The sequence below is a fragment of the Alosa sapidissima genome, chromosome 1 (assembly GCF_018492685.1).
Source record: "Alosa sapidissima isolate fAloSap1 chromosome 1, fAloSap1.pri, whole genome shotgun sequence".
Taxonomy (NCBI): Eukaryota; Metazoa; Chordata; class Actinopteri; order Clupeiformes; family Clupeidae; genus Alosa; species Alosa sapidissima.
In genome coordinates, this window is record NC_055957.1 from 10834282 (window position 1) to 10861277 (window position 26996).

General features: G+C 43.5%; 2 protein-coding genes across 6 annotated transcripts in view; both read right to left on the minus strand.

Annotated features, from left to right (window-relative positions):
* LOC121724044 (5'-AMP-activated protein kinase subunit gamma-2-like) overlaps nucleotides 1-17253 on the minus strand; it is a 31906-nt gene extending 14653 nt beyond the window's left edge. For 2 of the 5 annotated variants that reach the window (XM_042110365.1, XM_042110356.1), the window contains exons 1-3: nucleotides 16677-17253; nucleotides 13221-13280; nucleotides 8410-8665 (exon numbers count right to left, since the gene is read on the minus strand). In XM_042110365.1, the coding sequence (XP_041966299.1) occupies nucleotides 8410-8665; nucleotides 13221-13280; nucleotides 16677-16763 (403 nt within the window). In that variant the 5' untranslated portion in view covers nucleotides 16764-17253. Of the gene's footprint in view, nucleotides 1-1109; nucleotides 1568-8409; nucleotides 8666-9973; nucleotides 10075-10443; nucleotides 10531-13220; nucleotides 13281-16676 lie in introns of those variants that run through there. The other 3 variants (XM_042110384.1, XM_042110375.1, XM_042110392.1) reach the window with 3 other exon arrangements.
* A 2713-nt stretch (nucleotides 17254-19966) lies between these two features.
* The window catches only part of kmt2cb (lysine (K)-specific methyltransferase 2Cb), a 74369-nt gene continuing 67339 nt past the window's right edge, over nucleotides 19967-26996 (minus strand). The window contains 8 exon segments of the mRNA XM_042110407.1: nucleotides 19967-21983; nucleotides 22088-22196; nucleotides 22701-22774; nucleotides 23004-23120; nucleotides 23972-24137; nucleotides 24391-24521; nucleotides 24756-24892; nucleotides 25544-26774. Of these exon segments, the coding sequence (XP_041966341.1) occupies nucleotides 21891-21983; nucleotides 22088-22196; nucleotides 22701-22774; nucleotides 23004-23120; nucleotides 23972-24137; nucleotides 24391-24521; nucleotides 24756-24892; nucleotides 25544-26774 (2058 nt within the window). The 3' untranslated portion in view covers nucleotides 19967-21890.

Consider the following 26996-nt stretch of genomic DNA (forward strand, 5'->3'; position numbering starts at 1 on the left):
TGTTATAGTTTAAACGTCAATATGAAGCTTTCAAATTACTAAATATGTTTAGCTACTAATTACTAGTAAAATGCTATACTTTAAAAAAACATTATTAACTAAATACACTCTATATGAATTTAACATTGTGTGTATGGAGAGTCAAGCAGAATCTAGGATGTCCACTGTTGTGAATGATCCCACTACAGTATATATTACTGATGACATCAGGGTGGTGGGGGCCCCAAAATCAAACACATTTTTTTAAAAGTATCGAAGAAGTATCGAAATCGCAATTCTTGACTTGGTATCAGAATCGAACCCCCCAAATTGTGTAAATCCCCCCTATTTTGAAAAATGAATTTTAAGCCCTGACCAGTGCTTCAACACTACTGTGCCTTTCTATTGAACAACCTAGCTATGCTGTATTGCACTGTACTGTCCTTTACTGCACTACACTGCAGTCAGGCCAGCTAAGACAGGTGGATATTACTAAGACGTCTGGGCTCTTTTGTTGCTGTACCGGGCAGGCCATGGGGCTCTGACTGGCGTCGGGCCATCAAGCGCTCCTCCTCCTTGCGCTTCTTGCTCCGTCGCAGACTGCCGAACCTCTTCATCTGGAGACGCGAGCTCTGTGCTGAGGCTGAAGATGGCGCATGCCCTTTGGGTCCAGAGAAGAGGACTGGGACGACAGGGGCCGGCGGAGAGCTCCAGGTGTCTGTGCGCCGAGGAACGTCCCCACTTTTAGTGTTACACCTACACACGAGGAGGTGGCATGAACACTGACGGTGGTGTCTTCAAGAGACTGGGTGTGGGAACAGAGATTTACACGGGAATAGTCGTTTTCTAACACTCAGCGAAGAGTGAAAATGTCCTGTTTTAACACACAGTATTAAGCTACTCACACAGGATGTGTCTCATTTCTATGCCCTTTCAATATCTGTGTTGGGTTCAATATGCCTCTTCAGAAATGGCACGAGCATCTATGGCTCTCGAAGCAATGTCTCAGGACTTTCTGCTCAAATCAGAGGTCACCGGAGATCGTTGTGAGCCAATAATGATCACAATGAACACACGGCACAAGCCACCTTGGATGCCAGCAGGCCCATCAATCAGTAGTCATAACATACCACAGCTAAGCCGCGTCCTTGTAACTATGGCCCAGATCTTGGCGCTCACGCGGTCATCCAAAGGCACAGCAGAACAGGAACATGGGCAGTGTGGCCAAAGTGAGGGCATGACGAAAAACAAGTCAGCGAAAATTGTCCTCGTGTCCTTGGCATACACCATCTTCCATAAGCGGACATCTCACACGTCCCCGAGGTGTCTTCCCACTGGGTGGTCAGGCTGGGCTGGGATTGTGCTGGGCACTGATGCCGCACCGGGAGCATGAGTCTGTTCCCTTGAGTGCTGGCTCCTCTCCCTCCCTCTGCCTCCCTGTGCGCTGTGGTGGGAATCCCAGGAGAGTGTGCGCAGAAAAATCAGGTCAGGTGCAGCTGTGTGTCTCTTTAAAATAGCCTGCATGACAGGACTGTGTAAGAGGAGAGCAGCCAGCCCGGATGAAGACCCCTCATTGGCCTGGTCCACTGAAGTCCCCACCCACACCCTGCCCACTGCCAAATAACCTTTAAACACTGTTCGTTGCTACCCCCCTTAATTTACTGTTCACGGACAGTTTTAACTGCTCTTAAATACCAATACCATGACAAAAAGTATTGTTTAATAGAACATTTATTGTAAACAGAACCTTATTAGATAATTAACATCTACAACATGTGTGTTTGTGTGTGTGGTTGTGTGTGTTTCTGTATGTGCGTGAATGTGTGCAAACACTCACTGGTGGTTCACATGCACAGTGTGTGTGTGTGTGTGTGTGTGTGTGTGTGTGTGTGTGTGTGTGTGTGAGAGAGAGAGAGAGAGAGAGAGAGTGGGTGTAAATGTGTGTGTGTGTGTGGTGTGTGTGTGTGTTTGTGTGTGTGTGTGTGTGAGTGTTTCTGTGTGTGCATACATGCATGTGTGTGCAAACAATGGTGGTTCACATGCACATGTGGCAACATGACAACATGAACTGTGTGTGTGTGTGTGTGTGTGTGTGTGTGTGTGTGTGTGTGTGTGTGTGCACATGTGTGTGTATATGTGTCTGTTTGTGTGTGTGCGGGGGGGGTGTGTGTTTCTGTGTGTGCGTGCATGCATGTGTGTGCGAACATTGGTGATTCACATGCACAAGTGGCAACATGAACTGAAAACATGAACTGTGTGTGTGCATGTGTGTGTGTGTGTGTGTGCGCATGTGTGTGTGTACATGTGCGTGTGTGTCTGTTTGTGTGTGTGTGGGTGGTTGTGTTTCTGTATGTGCGTGAATGCATATGTGTGCGAACATTGGTGGTTCACACGCACGAGTGGCAACATGACAACATGAACTGACAACATGTACTGAGTGTGTGTGTGTGTGTGTGTCTGTGAGTGGGTGTACATGTGTGTGTGCTTTATGTGTGTCTGGTTGTGTGTGTGTGTGTGTGTGTGTGTGTGTGTGTGTGTGTGTGTGTGTGTGGGTGTGTGTGCATGCATGCATGTGTGTGGGAACATTGGTGGTAATGCTGCTTTCGAGATGTCTCGTAAATGTCTCGTAAATCCGCCGCCCGAGTTGGAAAGTGTAAATTACCCAGCTTTCTTGCGGCATTTTGGGCAGGCACGCCCACTTTACCTCGGAGTACTTGAGGGTACCCCGAGGTGGACGTACGACATTACAACAAACATGGCTGCGCCCATAGTTGAGATGAGATGGCATGTATTTTTTTTGCATATGTACTGTGTTGGTCATGTTAAAGTTGATGTAATGCTCTTACACACTAGATTACATTGCTGCTTCAATCCGGTCACCAATTCATGCATTGCACGGTCTTGCTGTGCCTGCAATACAATGTAACAATTTGTTTTCCAGCCGTTTAGCTAGAGGCTACATGTAGCACAAAACAATAACAATGACTAGCCTCCTGCTAATGCCCCTCGTGGCTTGAGAGAAAGGCGTTCCTAAAGCCACTCATTGGTACATGTTGTACGGGTGAGTGTACGATGATTTACGAGACATCTCGAAAGCAGCATAAGTTGTAGGAGTGTGTGGAGAGAGAGGTCTTTTATCTTCTGGATGAAAATTATACTCTTTCCCAATCATTTCCTATGGCGGTCATTTTTGACCGTAAACAAAAAAAGTGTTTCCAAGTTGAATAAATCACTCAAAATTCAAAGGAAGTAGTCCTAATAAATTCTATGTGTTTAAAAGCCTTTTGTGAAGGATATCATAAGATCTTGAGGCAATCTGATGAAAAATGCCATATTTATGGTACAGGGAATGTGTACATTGGTCATTTTTGACCGGAACAGTGTTAGAAGGATAATTTGCATAAAGGCATTTCTAGTTCAGTTCACTGAGGCTTCAGTTCCTCATTTAACACATACACACACTCCACCACTAATTATATAATCAATTCAGACCAACAGAATACTAGATCAACCGTATCATTACTGTATGCGGATGATAATCTCTATGGTCGTATTCTAGTAGCTGGCAAAGTGACTACACAAACCCCCACTCCTCTGTTACTGATCTTCACCATTCACCCATCACAGTACAGCTTGGTCCAGTAGAACTAGGTGTGAACCCATGACACCTCGGGTCTCTCGTTGTCTCGTGGTCACTCTTAGGAGTGTGACCTTTAACAGTGCTTAGGCCGCCTCAGCTGACAGTGGGGCACCCGCGACCCCATGTCCTCATGACCGGCGACAACCCCGTCATTGTGCTTCATGCCAAAATCCCCCCCCCCCCAAAAAAATTACTCTCTCTCTCTCTCTCTCCCCTCACCTGCCATCTCTGGTTTTAGCTGCACACACTGACATCTACACTGCAGGGTTCTGATAAAGCAGAAGATGGATCTGGAATGATATCACAACAAGGCCATATAGTATAGCAGAAAGATTGGCCAACCAAGGTAGTAGTAGTAAAAGTGTTTCATATGGCCTTAATCATATGGCTAAATAAAAAAGTCAGTTTTACATGCTCAAAAAAAAGATGCAACTCTAGCACTTCAACTCCAAATTACATACAATACATACATCATTCATATAAAAAAAAAAAGTGATCAGATTGCAATCATCTCACACATGATTTACCATTGTCAGCACACCACACTAGAAATTACCAATATTGCCTCCTGGTGGCCAGTGTAGATATCTATCCATCTATCCTTCTAACATTAGTGTGTTTTGGGAAAATATGTTTAGACAAATGAACCCCACCATCCATCAGATCAAGAAAATTGAGCCTTTTGTCTGAGAGTATGGATGTAGCGGTCGGAGTATGGATGTAGCGGTCGGAGTATGGATGTAGCGGTCAGAGTATGGATGTAGCGGTCGGAGTATGGATGTAGCGGTCGGAGTATGGATGTAGCGGTCGGAGTATGGATGTAGCGGTCGGAGTATGGATGTAGCGGTCAGAGTATGGATGTAGCGGTCGGAGTATGGATGTAGCGGTCAGAGTATGGATGTAGCGGTCAGAGTATGGATGTAGTGGTCGGAGTATGGATGTAGCGGTCAGAGTATGGATGTAGCGGTCGGAGTATGGATGTAGTGGTCGGAGTCTGACGTATCAGACATCAACCCCCCGTTTGCTCCAAGAAAACAGTCGGTCAGGAAACACACACAAACTCCCACCGCAACTATTTTAGAAAACCTTCCGGAAACATGGCATCCACCCAAGGCTTTGAGAGTGGAGCTTTGGTGGGGTTAAGGCTACCAGCTCCTCATCAGAGGAAACACTGCTTACCAAAGCCTTGTTTATTAGAAAAATGCCAATGCCAAAAGAGATCACCTTGTAACTGCATTGGAAAATGACTCATGTATTCACTAAGGATCTGCAATGAAATTCTCCTTTTCCTAAAAGCACTGAATTAAGACAGGGAGTAAAGAACAGACTCAAAATTAAAAAGAACTTTTAAGATTAAATAAATATTTAAGATCATGTTCAATTCTGAAGAATTTTATACACAAGAAAAAACTATTACCCCATCTATTGCCCAAGTGTTAGCATGCAAGACAAACAGGCTCTTTATCCATCATAATTGTACCATACAACGTTTCAGTGCTATTTTTGCTTATTCATTGGTTATATCATAATTAAGGGGAAATGATAGACTCAGGAATATTAGGTAAGCCCTACAGAGGACTTCCATGAATTAATATCAAGTAACAACTTGGCTTGAGAGGGTACTGGAGAGAGCCAACAAGAGGCATGTAATACAAAGCCCTATTGTTTCCCCCCCCCAGTTTTATTACATTTTTTGGAGAACCTGTTAATTGAGAACTGGGTTTAGCAAAGAGGAGGAAGCAGTCCTCTCATCTATTTGTAAATCCTCCTGGAGCCACCGAGCCGGTGGAGAGATGCTGCAGCACAGATAACCAGAGAGGGCACAGCACACAAATAAGCTTTCACAACCCCTAGGTTTGCTGGGCTATTTTTTGATTTGGTAAGATGCAATCGCAACTTCGCTATCTCACATGTCAAGCGCACATGTCATATTTCCTGGCCACAGCGTTGTGCTGCTGTTTCTAGTGCCAGACAGAAGTACACAAGCAAACTGATCTTGTCATAGTTGTTAGCGGTAAGAACGGCTACTGTCACTAAAAGGCCTAGAGAAACTAAACAGGAGGGCTTCACCATTCTTCAAGCAGGTAAACTCTTGGTACTTTTTGGTGAAAAATCACAGAAATAATAAAACAGACTGAACCAACACTGCAAAAAATAAAATCTAACCAAGTGTTATTAATCTTATATTAAAATCAAAAAATCTATTTGGTACTGTTTTTAGTATGAAGACATTTACACTCTCTCGAAATATCATTTGACTTATTTTAAGGAGTCTTATCAAGGCAAATTGGCTCAACTCACTGGCAGCCAAATTTGCTTGGTTGTAGGACAAACTTGCTTAAGGCACTGGCAGACTTGTTTTCAGGATGAGACATCTTAAGAAGAGTAAAACTTTTCTTAAATTAAGACAAATGATTTTACGAGAAAGCGCTAAGTAAGTCTCTTTATACTGAAAACAATACCAACTACAACCCTAAATCAGAAAAGGTTGGGATGTTGTGTACAATGCAAATAAAAACTTAATAGGATAATCTGCAAATCACGTTAACTCATATTTAGCTGCAAAAAGGACGCAGACAACATGTAAAATGTTGGAAATTACATAAATGACTATTTCATGGAAAACATTTGTTCAATTTGAATTTGATAATAGCAACACGTTTAGAAAAAAGTTGGGACGGGGCCAAGAAAATGCTGGAAAAGTTGTGTAATGATAAAGAAAACAAAATGAAAATATTTTACAACTAATTAGGGCAACTGACAGCATGATTGTGAACATCCCAGAAAAGCAGAGTAAAGATGTAGAGGTATTCATCACTCTTAGTAAACCTGTGTGGAAAAATTATGAAACAATATAAATATAATGCTTCTTAACATGAAATACAATACGAAAAGTGTTTGGTGAGTTAATCATCTACAGTACATCATATCACTGAAATATTCAGAGAATCCAGAGAAATCTTTGCAATCAAGGAACAGGGTTCAAAAACAATATTGGATGGCCATAGTCTTTTGGACCTCAGGTGACACTGCATTAAAACCTGAGCTGTTTCTGTAATGACAGTTATTGTATTGGCTCAGGTAAACCTCTGATAACCATTGTTTATGAGCACAGTTTGATACTCAATTCACAAATGCTAGTAAACTTTACCATGCTAAAGAAGAAATTGTATTTAGAGGTGATACAGAAATACCACCGTCTGTTCTGGGCCTCAGCTCATTTAAAATGGATGTACCGGTAATGTAAAGTGGAAAATGGTCCTGTGGTGAGATCAATCAACATTTTACATTCCTTTTGGAAATCACAGACTCCTCTGGGCTAAAGATAAGAGGGCCTATACAACTATATAACTTGTTATAGTGCTCAGTTCAAACCCCAGCATCTATGACGGTGTTGAGGTGCATTAGTTCCTACAGCATGGGAATCTTGCACATCTGGCCAGGTACAATCAATTCTGAATGATGTACATACAGGTTTTGAGCAACATAATACTGCCATCCAGGCGATGTCTTTTTCAGGGAAGGCCTTGAATATTTCAGGAAAACAATGCCATAATGAATTCTGCACATATTTAAACAGTATTTCTCCATAGATGAAGAGTCCAGGTGCTAAAATGGCCTCTGCAGTCCAGACCTGTCAAATTAGGTGCATCATGGAATAAAAAAACATGATTTAGAATACCCCATACTCCAATATCGGGTAGGAATGGGACAATATTTAATTCTCAAAACAATATTTAATTCGCAACTGGTCTCCTCAGTTCCAACATTTACAGAATGTTGTTAAATGAAGGGTGAAGCAGTACAGTGGTAAACATGCATTGAAGCATGTTACTGGCATCAAATTAAAAATTAACATATATTTCCCACAAAATAGTCATTTTTTTATTTTCAACATTTGATATGCTATGTCTTTTTGCAGCTAAATATCGGTTTATGAGATGTATATATTAACACATTCTGTTTTTATTTGCATTTTACACAACGTCCCAACTTTTTCTGTTTAAGGCTTGTAGATTTTTTGATGTTGATATACATATACATTTTTGATGTTGATGTTGTCCATAATGGAACAGATGTAATCTTGGCAATATGGCCTTCATCAGGGCAGAATAGGCCCTAAAAGGCCATGACAGTATGTTTTCAAAAGATAGAAAGAACAGAACTCTTCCACCTAAGGAAACATGCACAGTATAAACCACGTAATGTGGTTCTTTTACGAGTCCAATTCAGCTAGGAGTACATGAGGGCACAAAAGCACAAAGGTCTAATGCCTCTTATTCTTTGCTGGAGTCTTTTTTCACAACAAATGCAGTCTTTGGTAAGAATCAAAAGCCTGTATGATCACGCTGCATCCTGTCACAGCTTTCTTTGTGAGTCAGACAGGAAACCACAACATCCTGATAAATGCTCTAAAGCCTGCAATATTGTCTAAGCGACCTCTTTTCACTGCCCACAAAAGCATTCTACGATACTTCTGAATGTACTGGAGCCAGTTCACCTGTCAATACATTTGAAAAACTCTCAAAGCAGAGAAGATTCTTCACTATGTCTTTCAGTGGTTATGCCAAGAGTCTATTGCTTCAGGATTTCTCTATTCTCAATCACCAAATACTTATCCAGACTTCAAACCACTAATCTGAGATCACACTTGTAGAAAGTGATCAGCCATGATCAGGTGTGTTTCTGCTATAGATAGACATGACACTGATGCTTCTTGGACAAGACTATTCCGTACTGGCCACCACTATGTCCAGTGATACTATGGTACAGTGAGAGACGGCCATTACCTTTCCTGGACCTGGAGAAGAACCTGAGGCTAGCTGGGGCGGAGCTGCTGAAGGAGGAGCGGAAGATCCCACTGAAGCTCAGGCGGCGGGGGGACTTGGGTGGAGAGTCCTGGTGGCCGGGGGCGGAGGGCGGGTAGGGGAAAATGGTCTTGGGTGAGCCCGGGCTGGTGTGCGTGCGGGGAGGGGCGGACATGGGGCTGGAGCACCTCACAAAGAGGCCTTTGGTGGGGCTCGCAGAGTGACCGCTACCTTCTCCCTAAGGAGCAGAGGAAAAACTTTTCACTTGGATGCCCAGATTAAGGCTATTTTTGAGAGTACATAAAGAAGACCATTTTACATATATTCACACACACACATTATTTTCAACAAAATGAAAGAAAAAAAGAAAACCTGATGTATTCTTATTTTGGTTCTTTTTAGGCCTTGGTTGCCTTTTCTGATTTAGGGTTTCTCGCTTAATGTAGCAATGTAGGAATTCCCTTTTTCGTCAGTTTTCAACACACTGGACCATTTAGCACTAAGGGAATACCCAATGAATCTAAAGCAAACAAAAATGGTCATTCTCCTACCTGCAACAGCAGCTACATAGTGCAATACCAGGCAATGCCAGAGACTCCATTTCCCATATTGTAAGTCAGAGTAGAATTAAAATGAGTTTGAAGCAGTCATTTTAACGTAAAAGAGAGTAGAATTAAAATGAGTTTGAAGCAGTCATTTTAACGTAAAAGAGAGTAGAATTAAAATGAGTTTGAAGCAGTCATTTTAACGTAAAAGAGAGTAGAATTAAAATGAGTTTGAAGCAGTCATTTTAACGTAAAAGAGAGTAGAGTTAAAATGAGTTTGAAGCAGTCATTTTAACGTAAACGAGAGTAGAATTAAAATGAGTTTGAAGCAGTCATTTTAACGTAAAAGAGAGTAGAATTAAAATGAGTTTGAAGCAGTCATTTTAACGTAAAAGAGCTGCATTGTGCTATTTTAATCTAAACTCTCCCTAGCAAAAATGCTCAACTATTTGGCACACCAGAATGACATGACCTGGGAATCCCATATGAACCTTTGGCAAATTGAGATTTGACATTTGCTCTGCAGGTTCATGTGGCCAAGAGGCCATTTCCAATGTCCCCCAAACACGGGCCCGCAAATACAATCGCTAATCCAGCATGAACATGTATTTCTTTGGAATTGAGCAAACAACTACATTTAAAACCTTCGTTTACAAGATTGCTGCACATTTGAAACTACTTGGTAAGAGTTTAATGCACCAATTTAAGTTTAATTTCACTGCTAGGTATGGCCCTGCTGTAAGTCGTAAGTCAATTAACCTTTTCCAGACCTACTCTCAATTCTAATTGAGAAGGTCTGCGTGCTAACCAGACTAGACATGACTACATATTACAGCTGCTTGTACAACCATGACCAACACAGAGACATGCACTTGACCAGTATCTGACTAATGATATCAGGACAGTGATTCCACAAGGAGCAAATATTCAATTATATAATGCCATTATGTGACAAGCAGTTACTCTACAAATCACACAGCTCAGCAATGGGCTAATGATACCTGTGCCCAGTTACAGGTCAGTGTCTGTGAAAGCTGCAGACACGCCCTCCTTTGTGTTGGCCATCCACCCTTTTCTCTGTCGGGCCACAGCTTGTTTTGACCTGTTTGACAATTATAACCAAGGAGTTTGGCAAGTAAATCCACATACTATGAAAACACAGTGGGCTGCCTTGGGGCTTTAGTAACACAAAAAAGAAAGAAAACAGCCACGAAAGGTCTGCCAGTTCTATCACACGTGCATCTGAATGCATGGTGCACTTTCATTCAATTTTCATTGAAATGGACTCATCAGTGAAAAGTGCAAACTAGTAGCTGATCAATGGAGACGCAAACGAGGACAGGAAAAAGGGCAGGCTTTTGAAATGTCAGGTAATCAACTCAATGAGTCAAAAGCAACAACAACAACAACAACAACAACAACAGGTTAATACTTTCTAATCTCCAACAGATACAATCTCAAACACACCAACCTTAAGGTTACAGTAACCGTGCCATCCTTCAACCATGCTATCACCCTGAGGTCTGTTGCCACAGCTTTTGAAATGTTCACACAGACTGCTAAAGTGTGATGTCTGTATGGGTGTCATGTGAAATCTATTTCGACGGCCCTTGTGACGTGTCTGTGCCCCTCTCTGCTATGCCACTGTGGCATCTATTACAACAGGCCTGCTTCACTGCCAGCTCTACGCAAGTGTATTTGTGTGATATTGCATCATAGGCGCCGGAAGCACAGTGGCCAGGGGACCAATGGCCCCCTCACTTTTGGCTCAAAATATCTTTTAACAAACAAAATCATCCACGAAAAAAAAAAAACCTCCGCGCAAAAAACGGAGAGATGTGAACCATTATAGCGGTAGTAGCCCACATCTAATATAGCCTAAAGCTATTTGTGCAGCGTCACTGTTGAAATACCTTAAACTTTCTGCCCATGGGTCAAAACCGATGAGCAAAACACAAGCAGACACCCCCAGGGAGCAGACGGCGCTCAATTAGGCCTACTTGGAATTCTGAGACGTTCATTCTCAATCAATGCAACATGTGTGGAGGGGTGGATTTGAAATGTAGCCAAATCCAGTAACATTTATTCTGGTCTGGTATGATTGATTGTATTGTAAAGTTCCTGAGTTAAGCGTAATGTCCTCCTGTGCATCGGAGACTCCAACTCCAGCTGTCACCTCGGGATGGCTTCAAATTTTCAATATATCTGCGGCCTAGGCCTACTCGTTTATTTTCCAGGTTGCCATTAGCCTATATTAATTGTGAGCCATTATTGAAGTTAGGAATCTGTTGGATAACCACATTTAGCCTATTGCGCGACATGAGATTCAATCATATCATGCGCAACGTGATATACCTGAAACATAGCCTAAGCTACCAAGCTTTCGCAAGGTTTATGATATCACTTAAAATTAACAGCAATGTTCAAATAGACCAGGTTAACCTGTTTATTTGTATTTTCTGTGTCCCCGTTTCCCAAACCACATTTGCTGTCGCCTCGTTTGTCATTAGCGTAAAATGTGAACGATTATCAATGATATGATAATACTGCTACGATGATACTGCTTTTATTGCATTAATCGGTTACAAGGTGCTGTCATCTATCCGAAACATCTACTAAGCCGTCTCTAGGTTTGTTGGGTGGGTATTGCAATGTTCAAATAAAGCATGTTAACCTAGGCCTATTTCATTTAATTCACTTCTGTGCGCCTTGTGTGATATCACTCAAGTCTTGCTTTAGTTAATTAGCAAGTTTCTACCAGAAGCTCACAAATGCCGTCATGTAAGCTACTTTCTAAATATTCAACATAATCGGAAGCACCTGCAATTATAACAGGACATTTTGAAAGAGACCTGCTGCGTCTACTTTGATAAGCAGCGTCATGAACAGCACTCAAATACGGTATGTTTTGTTTAACTTCAAATAGCATAGACTAGCATAGTCTGTCCACTTTTGAAATTACATGCGGGGCTGAACCCCTGGAAATTGCATGTGTGGTCTATATCTGAAATTATTAGCGTCTGTAGCTATTGGCGCCTGCAGGTGGCTCGGTGTTTATGGCATTACTTCTTTACTCTCTCTCTGAGGATTAACAACTTACATTAGGCTACTTTTGCGTTACTGCGTTGAAATGTTTCTATGAACATTATAGATATCGTCCCCTTTCATTTATTATTTAATGAATTACAGTTGTGAAACATTAGGTAGCATCTAGGCCAAACCAAGTTGCGCTGTAGGCCTACAAGGCATTTATTACAGATAGCTAATCTCCCTTCAAAAGTTAATGAACACGGCACTTCCTAGTGCTTTTAAAAATTGTGCAAGTTCGAATTGCCTTGTGGAAGTGTTGTTGCCCAGCTCGCACACACTCCTTCATAAAAGTTGAATGGTGACATGCACACAACTTGCAAAACATTGAACTGCTTTGAGTGAAGTGCGCTTGCGAGTTGCGTTCCTTCTGTCATTAATAGCCTACTAGATGCTCTTCTTCACACTGAAAACAGTGGCAGTCCTAGCTTGTAACACCCTGTTATTTTTTTGGAATCAATTTGTGGTGTGATTGACATCAGACTAGTCATTAGCTAGTTAGTTGTGCACTGTTTTCCGCTCAGTAGTAAGGTAATAGCCTTCTCCGATGAGTTTTGTTTTTTTGCCAATATTCTTGTCGCCCTCCCAGAATTCTGAATCTTTGCTCGCACACTGTAGGAACTGTAATGTGATTACTGACGCGTTGCACCCAACTCTGCTCAGCTACGAGTAGCCCAGAGAAAGAATCTCCCGTGTGTAAGTAAAATAGAAATACCCTATGCAGTTTATGGGGTAAACTGCATAGGCTATTTCTATTTATCTGTCAAATGACCGCATGTGTTTGTTCAACTTTATGAAGCAGAATTACGCAGGCTATTACGAACGCACACATTTTGTATGCCCAAGCAAGACAAAATAAAGGGCGGGGGTTCCATTATCTGGCCCCTGCACTTTGAAACTCGTTCCGGCGCCCCTGTATTGCATTGGCACATGACAAAGATGACGCCTGTCTGGGAATATCTTGCACATGTCGGAAAAGAAAAACACACACTCCCTCGACAACGTGGTTAAATTGGGAGGTTGGCAGCATCTGTTTTTCATTAAATGTCAAAGTGAGTAATGAAATGGAGCATGTTACCAATTCAAATGCAGAAACAAGAAATAAAATCCAAACAATGTCAATCAATCAGTGTCATAGAGAATTGACTGGGTGGGGATTACCTTTGCCATATTATCATCCTTTTCTCTCCTGTCAGTCTCTCCATCCAGCAGAAAGAGGTCCTGCAGATATAGAAAGCAGTCGTGGTTATGTATTGACAGCATGCTTTTTACTGAGCCTGAGAGTGTGATATTCTAGATATTGGTGTGTTTAAATCATGCCATGTGAAGTTGACATAACGAAGGTAATTTTGATACCACAGAATGATGAATGAATACTCAGTCAGGCAATGGCAGGAAAAATCAGGAACACCGCTTTATAGTTTACAGTGATGCACATTAAGGGATTGACCGCATGATCCATGTGCTCTAACCAAAGAGGATATCCTTTATCCTTAATATCTTCAAGCACATTTGGAAAAATGTGCATTAAGTGTGATATTGAGGGTATCAAAAAACACTGTAGTTACAGTTTTTTTGTTCAAAATAAACATTTACAATAAATAGATTTTAGCATTCCCTCAGGTGAAACATAGCACAGCCTTTGATGTGTTATGTTCTCAAAACACCTGTAACTACATGCATTTATTCTGTGAATGGGACTTGGTACAATATTGGTACTTTACACACTAAATGTCCATATATGTATTTCCACATAGATTTTTATGGTCCTACTACCTACCCCACATACCATTTCAGTTGCATGAAAATTCAAAGTGAAGTGAACCAGATGAAGGTCTGAGACCAAAACGTGTTTTATTCAAATAAATGTTTGCATGCAGAATGGACAGTGTGCGGGATCTCTTCTAAAACCACAGTTGTATGAAAATGACAGGAAAATACAAACTTGCCTTGTTTTATCCTTAGTATTGTCATGGCCTTTTGCTTTGGAGACTTCACATTGTGGGACAATATTAACAAAGGAGTATATTTCTAGAGAAGATACTGATTTATGGCAGGTGTGAGGAGTTTTGAGACCCTCAATATCACTTTTTTGCATGTTATTTCTGAAATTAGGGACTTCTATAAAACCAATGATACAAATGGTACAAACTTGTAATGATTGAATCATACTGAGAACATGTTTGTCTTCCATTCTATAAAGTTTGGTCAGACTAGGAATAATACTTTTTAAGCTATACATGTCCAAACCTGGCCTCCAAAATAAGGCCTTTTAGAAAGTGTAAACAATCAAGGGCAAAAAGACTATGAAAACAATAGAATTGAACAAAAATATTTTACATGTTAAACAAACATTAGTTATGGAACCTACACATTGTGTAGACAAACTTTGAGGAAAATTAGTTGGTGCTGCAACCATTTTCCTGGATTTTATTCTGATTTGACATGGAATGACTCTTATGAATTCAAAAAAATGAGTTTACAAGACCCTTAATATTACTAGTGTTGCATTTTGCCATTTTGTTTGTGGCATTTCTTAGAGTGTAAAAAGTAAAAATCAAAACAAACAAAACAAAATCAAACATGAAAACCATTTATGAAAACATTGGAATTTAACAAAAACATTTTACAGGTCTTAGTTTTGGGATCTAAATATTAGGTGGACATGAGATGGTGCTGCAACCATTTTCCTGGATTCTGTATAATTTGACACAGAATCACCACGGTGCACACCAAAATAAGAGGCCATAGCATGCACATGGTGACCATCCTACAGTACTTCACCCAACTTTATCTGGCCTAAAGTAGCAGTATGGAGTTTTGGTCTAAAACTAGCGAGCTAGCAAACTAGAAGGCATGTCAAACCTGGTTAACACCACTCAAAGCCTTACTGCCACTGCTAGAAGCTTTCTGACGTGATAACTGGTGTCTTTTGACAATATAGACAGCAATGTCCTTCTGGCTTGTGGGAGACTAGGTGTTTATCTGTGCCAGTACCATCACAATTTGGACATAATATCAAAACTAGTTGCCTGACAAAAGCATACCTTGTAAAGTGCCAAACTGTTGCATAGTATTGCTTTAACAACCTCTGGATGTAGACCAGTAGTAAAGGCTGATGGGGATGGGGGGGCTGATATATTGGGGAGACACTCTGAAGCAGTCCACATCATCATTCCCCTTTAAGGGCTCAGAAAAATGCACTGTCAGGCTAGCAGACAATACTAATGCAAGGTGTGCTTCTTATTTTTTTCAGCAATGTTTACAGGCAGAGACAGAAACACACAAATGGCCTTCTGTGGATCACAAGTCTGACACAATTATACAAGGCCTGGGTTCTGGGAAGAGGGCTAGAATCCAAGCTCATGAAAGGCCTAGTCAAAACAGTCGCTATCATTGACAAAACTTGTGGTAGGACAGTCAGGCGTATTCCTTCTGAGATGTGATAAGTGTCATGGCTCCTGTCTGAAAGCATGCCCTGAACCTTTGAACAATGATGAGACTATCTAAAATGATGATATAAATTCCAGCTCTGTACTGCGGACAGAATTGGTCATATAAAAATAAACACTAGATATGGGCTTCATCTATGTTGAAAATAAGAATAAATATGTACTTTAGCCTTCCCTCTACATGCCTAAAGGAAACAACTCTGATGCAGGATGATACAGATGTTAAAGAAGTCTTCAGAGCAATTATATTCCTGAAGGCTATCACAGATCTACCTTTGGGGAATACCCACGTGCCGGAGGCTCAGTCTGACTTGCTCCACAATTCACCACAGCTTCACAAAAAACACTGACTTTCAACAGACTGTAAGGAAGTCAAGAAAGGGAAATTGAATAAATATTTCTGCAGCAGTTGCCAAGGGTTGCAATAGCATGGGTGAATCATAACTCAAGCGGGTTAGAGCGGCACGTTCCTCCACAGCTGTTTCCTTCACTTCCCCTTTTTTGTGCCACTGGTAAACAAACTGAAACAGTGTAGGATCTCCTATTTTCATGTTGAGTTTATGGAGGTAAGGACATGAATGCACATGTCATGGCAGTGTCACAGAAATAGGAAAAGGGTATTTGTGTGTGTGCAGCTATCAATCAACTATATAACCTGCAGATGAGATATGTGATAACATTCCTTCACGGGCTCTGCTTGTTACAACATTCAGGGAAGTGAGAATGTTACCAGAATTCTGATGAGGGTGCTTTGATTGATTCCAGTTATATTTGGTTGAATAAGAAATTACACAAAGTCTATGTTTAAACTAAACAGAAACATAACATTGCATAACTTTTCATGGCTGTAGCATACACATTTAGGAAAGTGTTAGCTAGAAACGTGTTTTCAGAAACACTGTCACCCCAAATATTGTCAATAAACGTATGGATTGTCAAATGAATCAGACACATCACTCATCTTGTCCAAAACACTGGAATCCATAGATCTACTGGAAAGATGCAACTGCTTAACGACCGCTGTTATTTCACAAATGTCTCAAGAGCCTATGTCAACATTTACAGGGACCCCGCCCACGTCGCTTAGACCTAGAGCACATGCGAGTTGCCAAAAGCTGATCAAAATACCAGAAACTGATAAGAAATGTAAACATTGCAAACTTACGGGCATATTTAAACGAATGACTCTCTTTTTCTTCGAGTTTTTCTTGGAGGAATCTTTGCTCTTAGGTTCCATGACATTGCTTCCCATTTTAAGATAGTAAAACGCTTTTTAACACCACCACGGCATGGCTGTGGAATTAGGAACATCTGTTAACAGCTCCTTGCGAGAAAAAAGAGAAAGTCTGAACCAATTGATTTTAAGAATTGCACTTTCGCACATCCATAACACCTCTTTCCCCTTTTATCCCGGAATGACTCTCCTATGAATTTTGTTAGCCGAGTACATCCGCATTCAGAGCATGGTGCATTCCCATTTTAAAAAGGTGTGACGAGCGAGACGCTTCGTGCATCCTTTTTTTCGCTGCCCAGGGTAGAGTGAATCTTTGGGTCTTGCATTGTAAAGTGTTGCGGCAATAGTTCCTCATGAAACAAAAAAAACACCAAGCGATTCTGCTTTCAGACCAGGAAGTTTGCTCTCCGTAACTACGCACTGAGATAAATTCTTACAAACTGTAGGTAGACTAGGCGAGTTAAACACGGCATGTGCGCACGCATGTCAGACGACGGCAGTGCAGCTTTAGCGTAGGCTACGCGTAGCATGATACAGTGTGTCAGGGTGCAACTGAGGGCATCGTCGAAAAGCCTGCGTCACAAGGTAAATAAGTCCTTCAACGCATTAAATGGATGTTGATTTTTTAAACGACACTGTACGACTCAAGTGATATCTAGGAAACATCCTAAAATCTGTGAATTTGCATTATTTTACAATTTGACCATCATGATTTCGATATATTAAGAGTAGTGGTGTGTTAATTTAATTAGAAGTGAATTGTATGGATTGGACCTGTAAGCCCTAACTGTAAATCCAACTACTATAATAGTTAGGATACCAGTCTAGGCACAGTGCCTATTTATGAGTGCAACCACAAACAATTCAAAAGTGAAATACATTCCAGTTTACTTAAAAGCCACAGCCTTAATGAAGGATTGTTTTGCCTTTAATCCACCATTATGTAATAGAAGCTCCGCAGTGCAAGCAGTGCGCGTCGCTGTGGTGTAGCTTCCTCCCCTCCTAGCCCAGTGCACAGAAAACGAGATGTCTGGGCAGAGGCCCAAGTCACTCTCTCACACGCACAGTGCTTGCATTAACGGCATAAGAAAACAAGCGGGGCCTGCCATTGGATGGCTGTGCTTCTAACGAGCCGTATGAGGCCTAGCCAGCGACACCCCACATACCCAGCTTGCCTCAGCAAGCCCCCCCCCGATTGGTCCATCTGGCGTGGGCAGGTGATGCGCACAGTCGCAAACAGTGACTCATCTATTCTGTGGAGGGGCTTCAATGCTGTGTGCCCGACTTTGCTAAGATCAGCTACTGTAAGAGTCTCTTCTCTACCCTTAAAGAGCCACGGATGACGACTAATCATATTCTCAACCCAGTAGGGTGTTGGCGTTACCAGCTGGATCATGTGACAGTCAGCCTGCTATATTCCAACACTGCTGACAATATGCTTTTGTTTGATTTTGTATCGTAATTCACTCTATGGCCAACTAGTATGTGGTGAATAAAATGACACATGATCTTGTTCCTGTCTTGTACATTTCTTTTACTACATCGGGGACATTTCCATGGTGTACTGTAGATGTTTTGTAAAATGTCTGGTCTTGCCTGAGCACGGAAGACAGCTGACTGTGACATCAGTTACCAGCAGATGGGGCTCTAAGGATGTAAGTGTCTATGCTGAAATGGAAGCGGACCAGGAGAGAGATGGAACAGGGGCTACTCAGGCCCTTCAGCTTCCCCCCCCCCTCAGGTCTCTCTGACCAGTTCCTGTGAGGAGAGGAAATGCAGGTGGACACCCCCCCACCAGTGCCATCACTTCATGTGCTCATTTAGTGCAGCCAGGCCGGATTCTGGTGAGGGGTCATTTCTGAAAGGCCAGAAACCCTGCTAGTCACAGCCGGAGATCTTTCACTCAGGTCCCTCTGCACTGTAGTCTCTGCCTTTTTAAGCAACCCACGGATTAAAATAACTGTGATAGAAAAGCAATTACTACAGCCACTATTCAGCTACACACTGGTGCCTGCTTCATCTGACCGCTTAATGCAGGGGTTTTCAACTGATTGTGAACCAGGGACCACCATTCTGACTAATTACTTAACCCCAGGACCACCACTGAATAAAAATACTGATTCCCACATTGAAACTACATTACTGAATCCATGGTCACGGACCACTGGTTGAAAACCCCTGGCTTAATGCATGCCCAGATCTCATACCGGGCATACATTTGGCATCATTTTGAACTCAACTAAGTGCATTCCACAATAACTTGCTAAATAGTATAGAAAATAAAAAAAGGCTGGTCCATTTATGGGTTAACATGACAAAAAGATGGAGGAATGAAAGCTGGTATGAACTGCAGAAGCTCTGATAAAGTGGACAGAACAGAACAGAACAGTAAAGGTGAGTGGTGAGAGAGAAAAAGAGACAGCTCAGCTCACTTTGAAAATGACAAAAGCTGAAGCAAACGGTTCTAGAGAGAGAACTGAAGTGGTGAAAAATGCCCAGTCAGCATCCCAACAAGATGGCTTGTATGCAAAGGTTATTTGGGAAAGGTCAAAGTTCAATATGACTGCGTTTTATCTGGTAATCCCTATTGTGTTCCACTGTCAGCGCTCACTCTCTGATCTAAGCACAATTGTGCTCAAAAGACAACGGAAGGTAGATGATGTGGTTAGTCCGCTCAACCATTACGTGCTGCATTGCCACGGCGATGCACAAAAGCGGTCAGTCGCCAGTCTCTCCTCTTACCCCTCCAATATAGCAGCCACTCCCTCTGTCCACATCTGTCTGAATTATTCATAACCCCCCCACCACTGCAAGCTGCCCAGAGGCCCCCCAGTCCCACACCCACCAGCGAGGGGGCACAGGGGAGGTGGGTTGGGCACCTCCCTTACGGAACAGAACACTGCACAGCACACAAAGGCTGACCATGAAGCAACTCTCGCATGTGGCAGCACTGAGGCTTTAGGTAATTTAGCATTTACATTTTTAATACTCTTCTCTGTTCATTTAACTCATTGTAAAGCCTTAACCCACTTCAACTCAAGCAAAACAATACTGCATGGGATGTGTGAATATAGATTTGTTTTGGTAAGAGTTCATGCTGCATACATTGTTGCAATGTGTGTATGCCGACAGTCAAATTTGCATTGTATCAAGACAAATGTGGTTGATGGTGACCAAATGAATGCTAATGAAATAAGAAATCCAAGAAACCGCAAAAAGCATTAAGATGTAAAATATTTTATTTTTTTGTAAATGCTCCTAAATTCAGTTCCAAACCCCATATCTGCATACTTCAAAAAGGCTTCATTTCCCAAAACATTATGGACTACTGTACATGACAACGCCAAAAAAAGGTTTGCGCAAACACCATTATTTTACAAGACAAGAAAAATATTCATGAAACAATTTAGTTACAATTGTTCATTGAGAAAATATATACAATTTATCTTTTGCAAGTTCAAAAATACATGCCCTGTACAATACAAGTTCAAGACTGTCAATTTGTCAACTTCAAGCTGTTCAAACTGAAGAACTATATTTCATTTGTGAGGCTTGAGAAAAGTGAGTACAGGATTAAGGTTGTTAGGGTATAAAACGAAATGCCATCTTGATTCAGTTGTCCAAAAGTATATCTCTGAAGACTAAGCATACATATTCCTGGCAAACGGTTTCTGTACTAAATGCTTTCTTTGTGTCTAGCCCTCAGGAAAACACACTACACCTAAACAGCTACCAGTTTTCCTTCTGAGACTCATTGAATAGTCAAAAAACTCCTCAATGTCATATTACAAATATGTACAAAACACATATAAAAACCCAGAGCAAAACATAATGCAATCTACTTGTGACAAAGTTGAAAACATGATTAAAAATTCGGTTTGGGTGGATTAAAAATTCACAGTTCTCACTAATTCAGAAATGAAACCTGATCGACAAGGATGTCATAATGATCTAGTCCACTCTGGGGCTTCTGGTGATGGACGTCACCTACTGTAACACATGACCAAACTATCTTTGATGAAAACCACAAATATATTTATATATATATTTATAAAAAGACTATTCAAGTGGTCAGAATTCATGTGAAAATCACAGAAAAGTAAACACTAGCATACTAAAGTCTAAGCACAACAAAAATACTTTCTTGTGAATTCTTGAAATTATTTGCACATTCTGTACAAAATAGCCATATAATATATTCTCTCCAAACAATATTGGACAACCGCATTAAATAATTCTGCAAAGACAAAAAACAAAACACGCCTACGGAACACCCAAACATCCATATGGTTAAGGTAGTATTTGGTCAATCATTCCTATATTTTTCTTTTTATACACTTTGTACACATGAAACAGGGTTCCCACAAACCGCGGACAGCAACCACAGTTTGGCAATGATTTTTTTAAACACATAGTTTTTTTCCATTAATTAATTCACTCATCATTCATTCACTCGGCAATAAATACAAAACTGCTTTCTTTTCTTACACAAACCAAAGAGAGAAAATTAGGATAAAACTGACTCATGGAATCAAGTATTTTAATGTGTTCTTTTTTGTGAGTTTGTGTTTTTCTTTTAGTGCAAGTTAATTTTTCCCTTCGCGGAAGCTCATTCCGTACATTCTCCATTCAGTGGTGTCTACATTTGAAACCTACTGTACACATCTAGGTCTATGACGATTAAACTAAAGGGCCTGCCCCCTCTTGCAACCAATAAGGCAAGGCCGGCACAGTGCTCTCCTCTCATTCGCTGGTGAATTCTGCCCCCTGAAACACACACACACACACACACACACACATAGCATATATGCACACACGCACACACACATGCACTCATGGCAAATGCGGGTCACTGAACCGTCTTCCTCTGAGAACAGTGAGGACTGCTGCCCCTTGCCAAACGCTCTACCGTTTAATGTTCCCTTGCAGACTATGTTCAGTGGTTTATTATGACAAAGACCTCGACCAATCTCTGCTGCACACCACTCAAGGCTGGCGCGCGTCTGAGCCCCATTGAAAATGCTTCTTTTAGTCATTGAAGGACTTGTTCTCCACAGAGACTAATGTGCCTGTGAACTATGGCAAGGAATGCATGTGTTGATTTGTCTTTTCCCCCCTTCCTTTTGCTGTCGACGCATCAGCACATCAGTTTATCCACTTGCGGCAGTTGACTGCTCCACAGTGGCATGGGATCTTGTGCTGGTCGTCCGCCTGGTCGAACTTGTAGTCGTAGCAGAGCTGGAATGAAACAGGCGAGGACATTAGGAGGGCAAAGACTGTGGCTAAGACTGACGGACGTTCAGGCACACAAAGTATGAGGAACGCAAGGACGAGACACGCACCTCTTCTCCCTTCTCGATGCGCCGGTTGGAGCTGATGATGATCTTGTATCCACGCTCAAACGTCACCACTTCAGCCACACAGTTGGGAGCACAAGAATGGTTGATATACCTGCACAGGCATTTCATAAAGGACACATTAGGAGATTTAACTGGGAACAGTCAAAAAGATTTCAAATCATCACACTCGACTAACAGAGCCCAAAAGCATTGATTGAACCCCTTCAACTCTCACATCTCTATTTCAAGGACATGGTTTTGGGATGACTCCATCCATCCATTTGCACAGTCATGCTGATTCCAAATGTCAAACTACTTTAAGATGACGTGCATTCAATAGAATTTAAAAGCATTTTCTATCTGCTGACAAAGCATGGTTTCTCAAAACGCACAATACATCTTTAACATCTTAAGGCACTGTCAGACACACTACAATAACAGATCCTAACCAGAGAAGCAGTATTTAATCTCACTTGGCAAAAGCTTCAAGACTCATCCTGGCCACTTACGACTGGTTTGTTTTCAATGAAAGAAAAAAAAAAAACCCTCTACTGCGTGTGATCTGGTATTGCCAGACTGTGATCTGAGCAGCAGTGTCCAGAGAGAATGCCTTTACCTTGCCAGTCCTCCAGTGAGAGTTGCATCAAGGATGTGCTCATTGTCAATGCGGAACATGTACACGGCGCGATTCTGAGGGAGTTAAGTCAGAGGAAGAGCGTTTGCTCATTTTATTGACTGATTAACTGCATTCAATTAAAGTGATATTTACATAAACAGCAAAGTGAGCTAAGATTATGAAATCATGAGACATTTTGCCATGTTAATTCATGATTAGATGATGCGTAACAGACAACACATTCAAGTGTGGCCAAGGGATTTCACGTGAGGCTGGGTCACGTCAGGCTGGGCCAAAACTTACCTGACATTTGTACGAAAACTCCTTTCTGCTGGCCACCTCTTTACGCAGGATATTGCCAAGGTACTCAATCACCATGGTCTGCTTTTCAATGTCTCTGGCTGCAAACAGACCCAAGCCCTACACAAAAAAAGCCCAAACCAACCAGAATAGAAAATGTGTCAGTGAGCATATTGTGGACAGTAACGGCATCATTAAAACATTTATGTTGAGACAGTTTGCCTCTAAAACGTGTCTAAAAGCACCTAATGGAATGAGCCGGTCAAAGGTCATGGCAAAATGGTCATGGCAACAAGTCAGCTGACATTCAGTAAAAATCTCGATTGCCATAGTGCTGCTGTCTGAATTGTCCTCTACCCTCTCGTGTCAGGTGGCAGAAATTCACTGAGCATAGATAGAGCACACAGCCATGCTGCTTCGGACACTGTCCATCAGCGAACGGAAGAGCCGTGAATTAAGATGTGCGTTCCGCCTCAGCGAGCAGAGCATTTTCGCCCTCATGCTGTTTTAATGAGTGGAACGGAGAACTGGAAGTTCCATGTGGCCAGCTGCGGTTCCGCTGGCTCCCTGTTTCGGGCCCCGAGCCCTGTTCCACTCCAGCGTGTTTCCAGCTAATGACAATAACACAAACTCTCCCAGCCGAATAGAGCAGCTCACATCGCAATCTACACGGAGCTCACTCTGATGCTCCGACTGAATCGTTACTGCTCGTTCATCACAAGAAACAGTCTTGTGCTAGAGATCCTGTACTACATCTACAGCCACTGGCCCCAACATCCATGCCCTGTGTTTAGGACTGATTACAACAACCTTGAGCCAGCACATCTAACATCACACAGATATTAGGACAAAATATGTGAATTAATACAGCGTTCAATACCACCTGAGCTGACCTGACACCCTCACACACAGATGCACACTGTGAGGGTTGGACTGGACTAAAGGAGGAATGGGAGTGACCGAGTGCAGACCTGGATGTGCGACTGGGCCAGGTAGACATTGGCCTTCCACTCGCTCTGCAGCCGGCGGTACTGGGAGGACTTGGAGTGCACAAAGTGCTTGCTGTAGGGCGTGCCCCCCTCTGGAGGGGCCGAGTTCTGGATGGAGCGGCTGCAGGCAGTGCTCTCGTCCAGGAGCCTGTGGTGGGGTCAGACACACCTCATTCATTTCTACTGTTCCAATGGTTCATACAACAATTATAATTATACAACCATCAGTGAAAGTTTATTTTTGTAAAATTAAAGACTCAATGTTGAATCAGGCCAACAAATAATCCTCCAAACATCATCAAACTCCATGACAACTATGGAATTTGTTAAACTAAACTATGTAAATCTAAAGCAACTGACAACCGATGCACACACACACACACACACACACACACACACACCTGTCATGGTGGGGGCTGCTCCGGGCTTGAGCACGAGCACTGCCACACAGGTTAATAGCCAGCGGCAACTCCAGCATTGGGTTCCGCCCAAAACGGAACCGGTAACCCTTACAGGCCTGAACTCCAGGCAGCTAGAACACAGAACACAGGTGTCAGTCAGCATGCAAACAGGCAGCTCAACTCCTACAGCATGGGCCAAACAGACCAAGTCTATTCATTCTGTCCTAGCAATACAGAACAAAACACACAGTAAAAGTTTCAATGTCATTAACAGTGATTACCTGTAAATACATCATATCCAAAAATATTAAAATGAAGTGATCTCTGGTCTAACTATTTAAGTATAAGGTGTGGTTGCGGATTACCGATTCGGCGATGCGGGCCACTGCAGTGACGGTGAGTCCAAACAGATCCTCTCCCTTCAGATAGACGGGAAACAGGCGGAGTGTGCTGGACTCAGCTCTCCGCTCAGCCACGGGACACAGAACCTTATCCCAGACTCCTGCGAACACACACACTTACTCATTTCTAAAACAGTTCTATTGAAAGTGACTTACGGCACAGGTGTGTGTTATCAGTTTCCTTGAGCGAATTTAACTTACTGTGTCAAATGAGCACAGACACATATACATACGTCACGACACATACGACACATCACACACGCAAACACACACACACACACACACACACACACACCTATAAACAGCATGTGCAGTGGCATCTAATTACACGTGTCCGGTCTTCTCATGCTGTGGTGTACAGCTCTATGAAAAGAGACAGTCGACACGGGCTATTACTCACAGGGCACAGACAACGTAAGGCTAATTATGGGATTCTCCCTCTGACAAAGAGGGGCGATGCCGCGGACACACTAACATATTTGCTACTAGCATAAGCCACTGTGTTTAATCTCATACAGCACGCAGCCTTGAAAAATGGGCCATTTAATGTTACCATTGAGTCGAGAACCAGGCATTCATCATTCCTTCCTAGTGAACATGATCTAGTATAACGCTAGTCCAGTGGGTGGACTTAAAGCTGTGCTGCACACGGGCAGCACACGGAGGAACAGCTAGGGGGCATTATGAGAGGTCTGGGAGTAAGCTGAAGCTGTGGCATGTGGCATGTGGGTACCTGTGGCGGTGGCACATACCTTTGGGGCTGCTGTCGGTGAGCACCAGCTCCTCGTAGCCGGGCTCCTGCACACGGATGGTGAACTCGGGCCAGGCGCCACGCTCCTCCACCGAGCACAGGTAGCGGCAGCGGCGGTTGGCGTGGCGCATGCTCCAGTAGAGGCGGCTGGCCTCGTAGCCCACGGGGAAGATGGCGGCGTCCGAGTGGAAGGCGGCCATCTGGCCGGGCAGCAGGTGGCCCATGGCGTGGAAGACCAGGCTGCCCACGCGGAAGGTGTGACCGCGCTCGGGCCTCTGCACGGCGCCGGCCAGCTGCCGCACCTCGTCGCGCTGCACGTAGACGCGGCGGAACACCGAGAAGCAGCGCAGCTGGTGCTCCAGCAGGGCCGAGCCGGCGAGTGCGGCGGGCGAGGCCGCTGGCCCTCCGAAGCCGTTGGCGCTGCCGTTGGCCTGTCCCCGGGGCCGGTGTGCGTGGCACAGCATGGTCTTGTCCTTGAAGAAGGTGCAGCCGGCCTGCAGGGCGCAGGTGAAGTGGTAGATGTTGAGGCAGCGCAGTCGGTGGCATCCGGTGGTGGCGCCCGAGCGCTGGCAGCACACGCACAGGACGGCCGTGCCGCGCCGCAGTGCCAGCTCCACGTTGATGAGCGCGCCGGCCTGCGTCTCGTACACCTCGGTGGACCACAGCGCGCAGTTCAGGTGCACCCAGGTGTCCAGGTCCAGGTTGAGGAGCCGCGCCGGACCGTCCGTCAGTCCGTCACCCTCCTGGTGGCAGAAGCAGCAGCGCCGGCGGTCGCGGAGCGCTGGGCTGGGGCGCAGCGGCATCGCCAGTTTGGCCAGCAGACGGTCCACCTCCACCTCGTCGTCCAGGAGCTGCGCACCGCTAGCTCCAGCGTGTCCTTCCTTCTTCAGCGACAGCTGCAGACGCACGCTCCACCGCTGCCAGCGCTGGGCCTTGTGCCGCTTGCCGTGGTGGTTCGGCTGCTCGGAGCCGCCACCGCTGCGGGACTTCAGCTTGACCGTCACCCTCAGGGTCTCGGGCGGTTTGATCTCCGGGCGCTCGGGCTCGGCCTTCAGCGGCTTTTCCGGGCTGGGCGGGTCGGGCAGTGGAGACGTAGGGAGGGGCGGCGAGGGCTTGGGCTGCAGCTGGGCCAGGCAGTGCACGTCTAGGGAGGACATGTTGTTGCTGTACGGGTGCTGGGCTCTGGAGGGACTCTCCTTTGGCTCGCTGGCAGGAAGCAGCTCCACCGACTCCTGTGAGACAGAGGAGAGAGAGAGAGAGAGAGAGAGAGAGAGAGAGAGAGAGAGAGAGAGAGAGAGAGAGAGAGAAGAAAGAAAGAAAGAAAGTGAGAGAGAGAGACAGGAGAGAGAGAGAAAGAGAGAGTGAGAGAGCCTGTAGACTTTAGATCTCCACAGACATCCACAACTCAGCCTAATGAAGACCCGTGTAGTGGAAAAACACAAACACACACACAC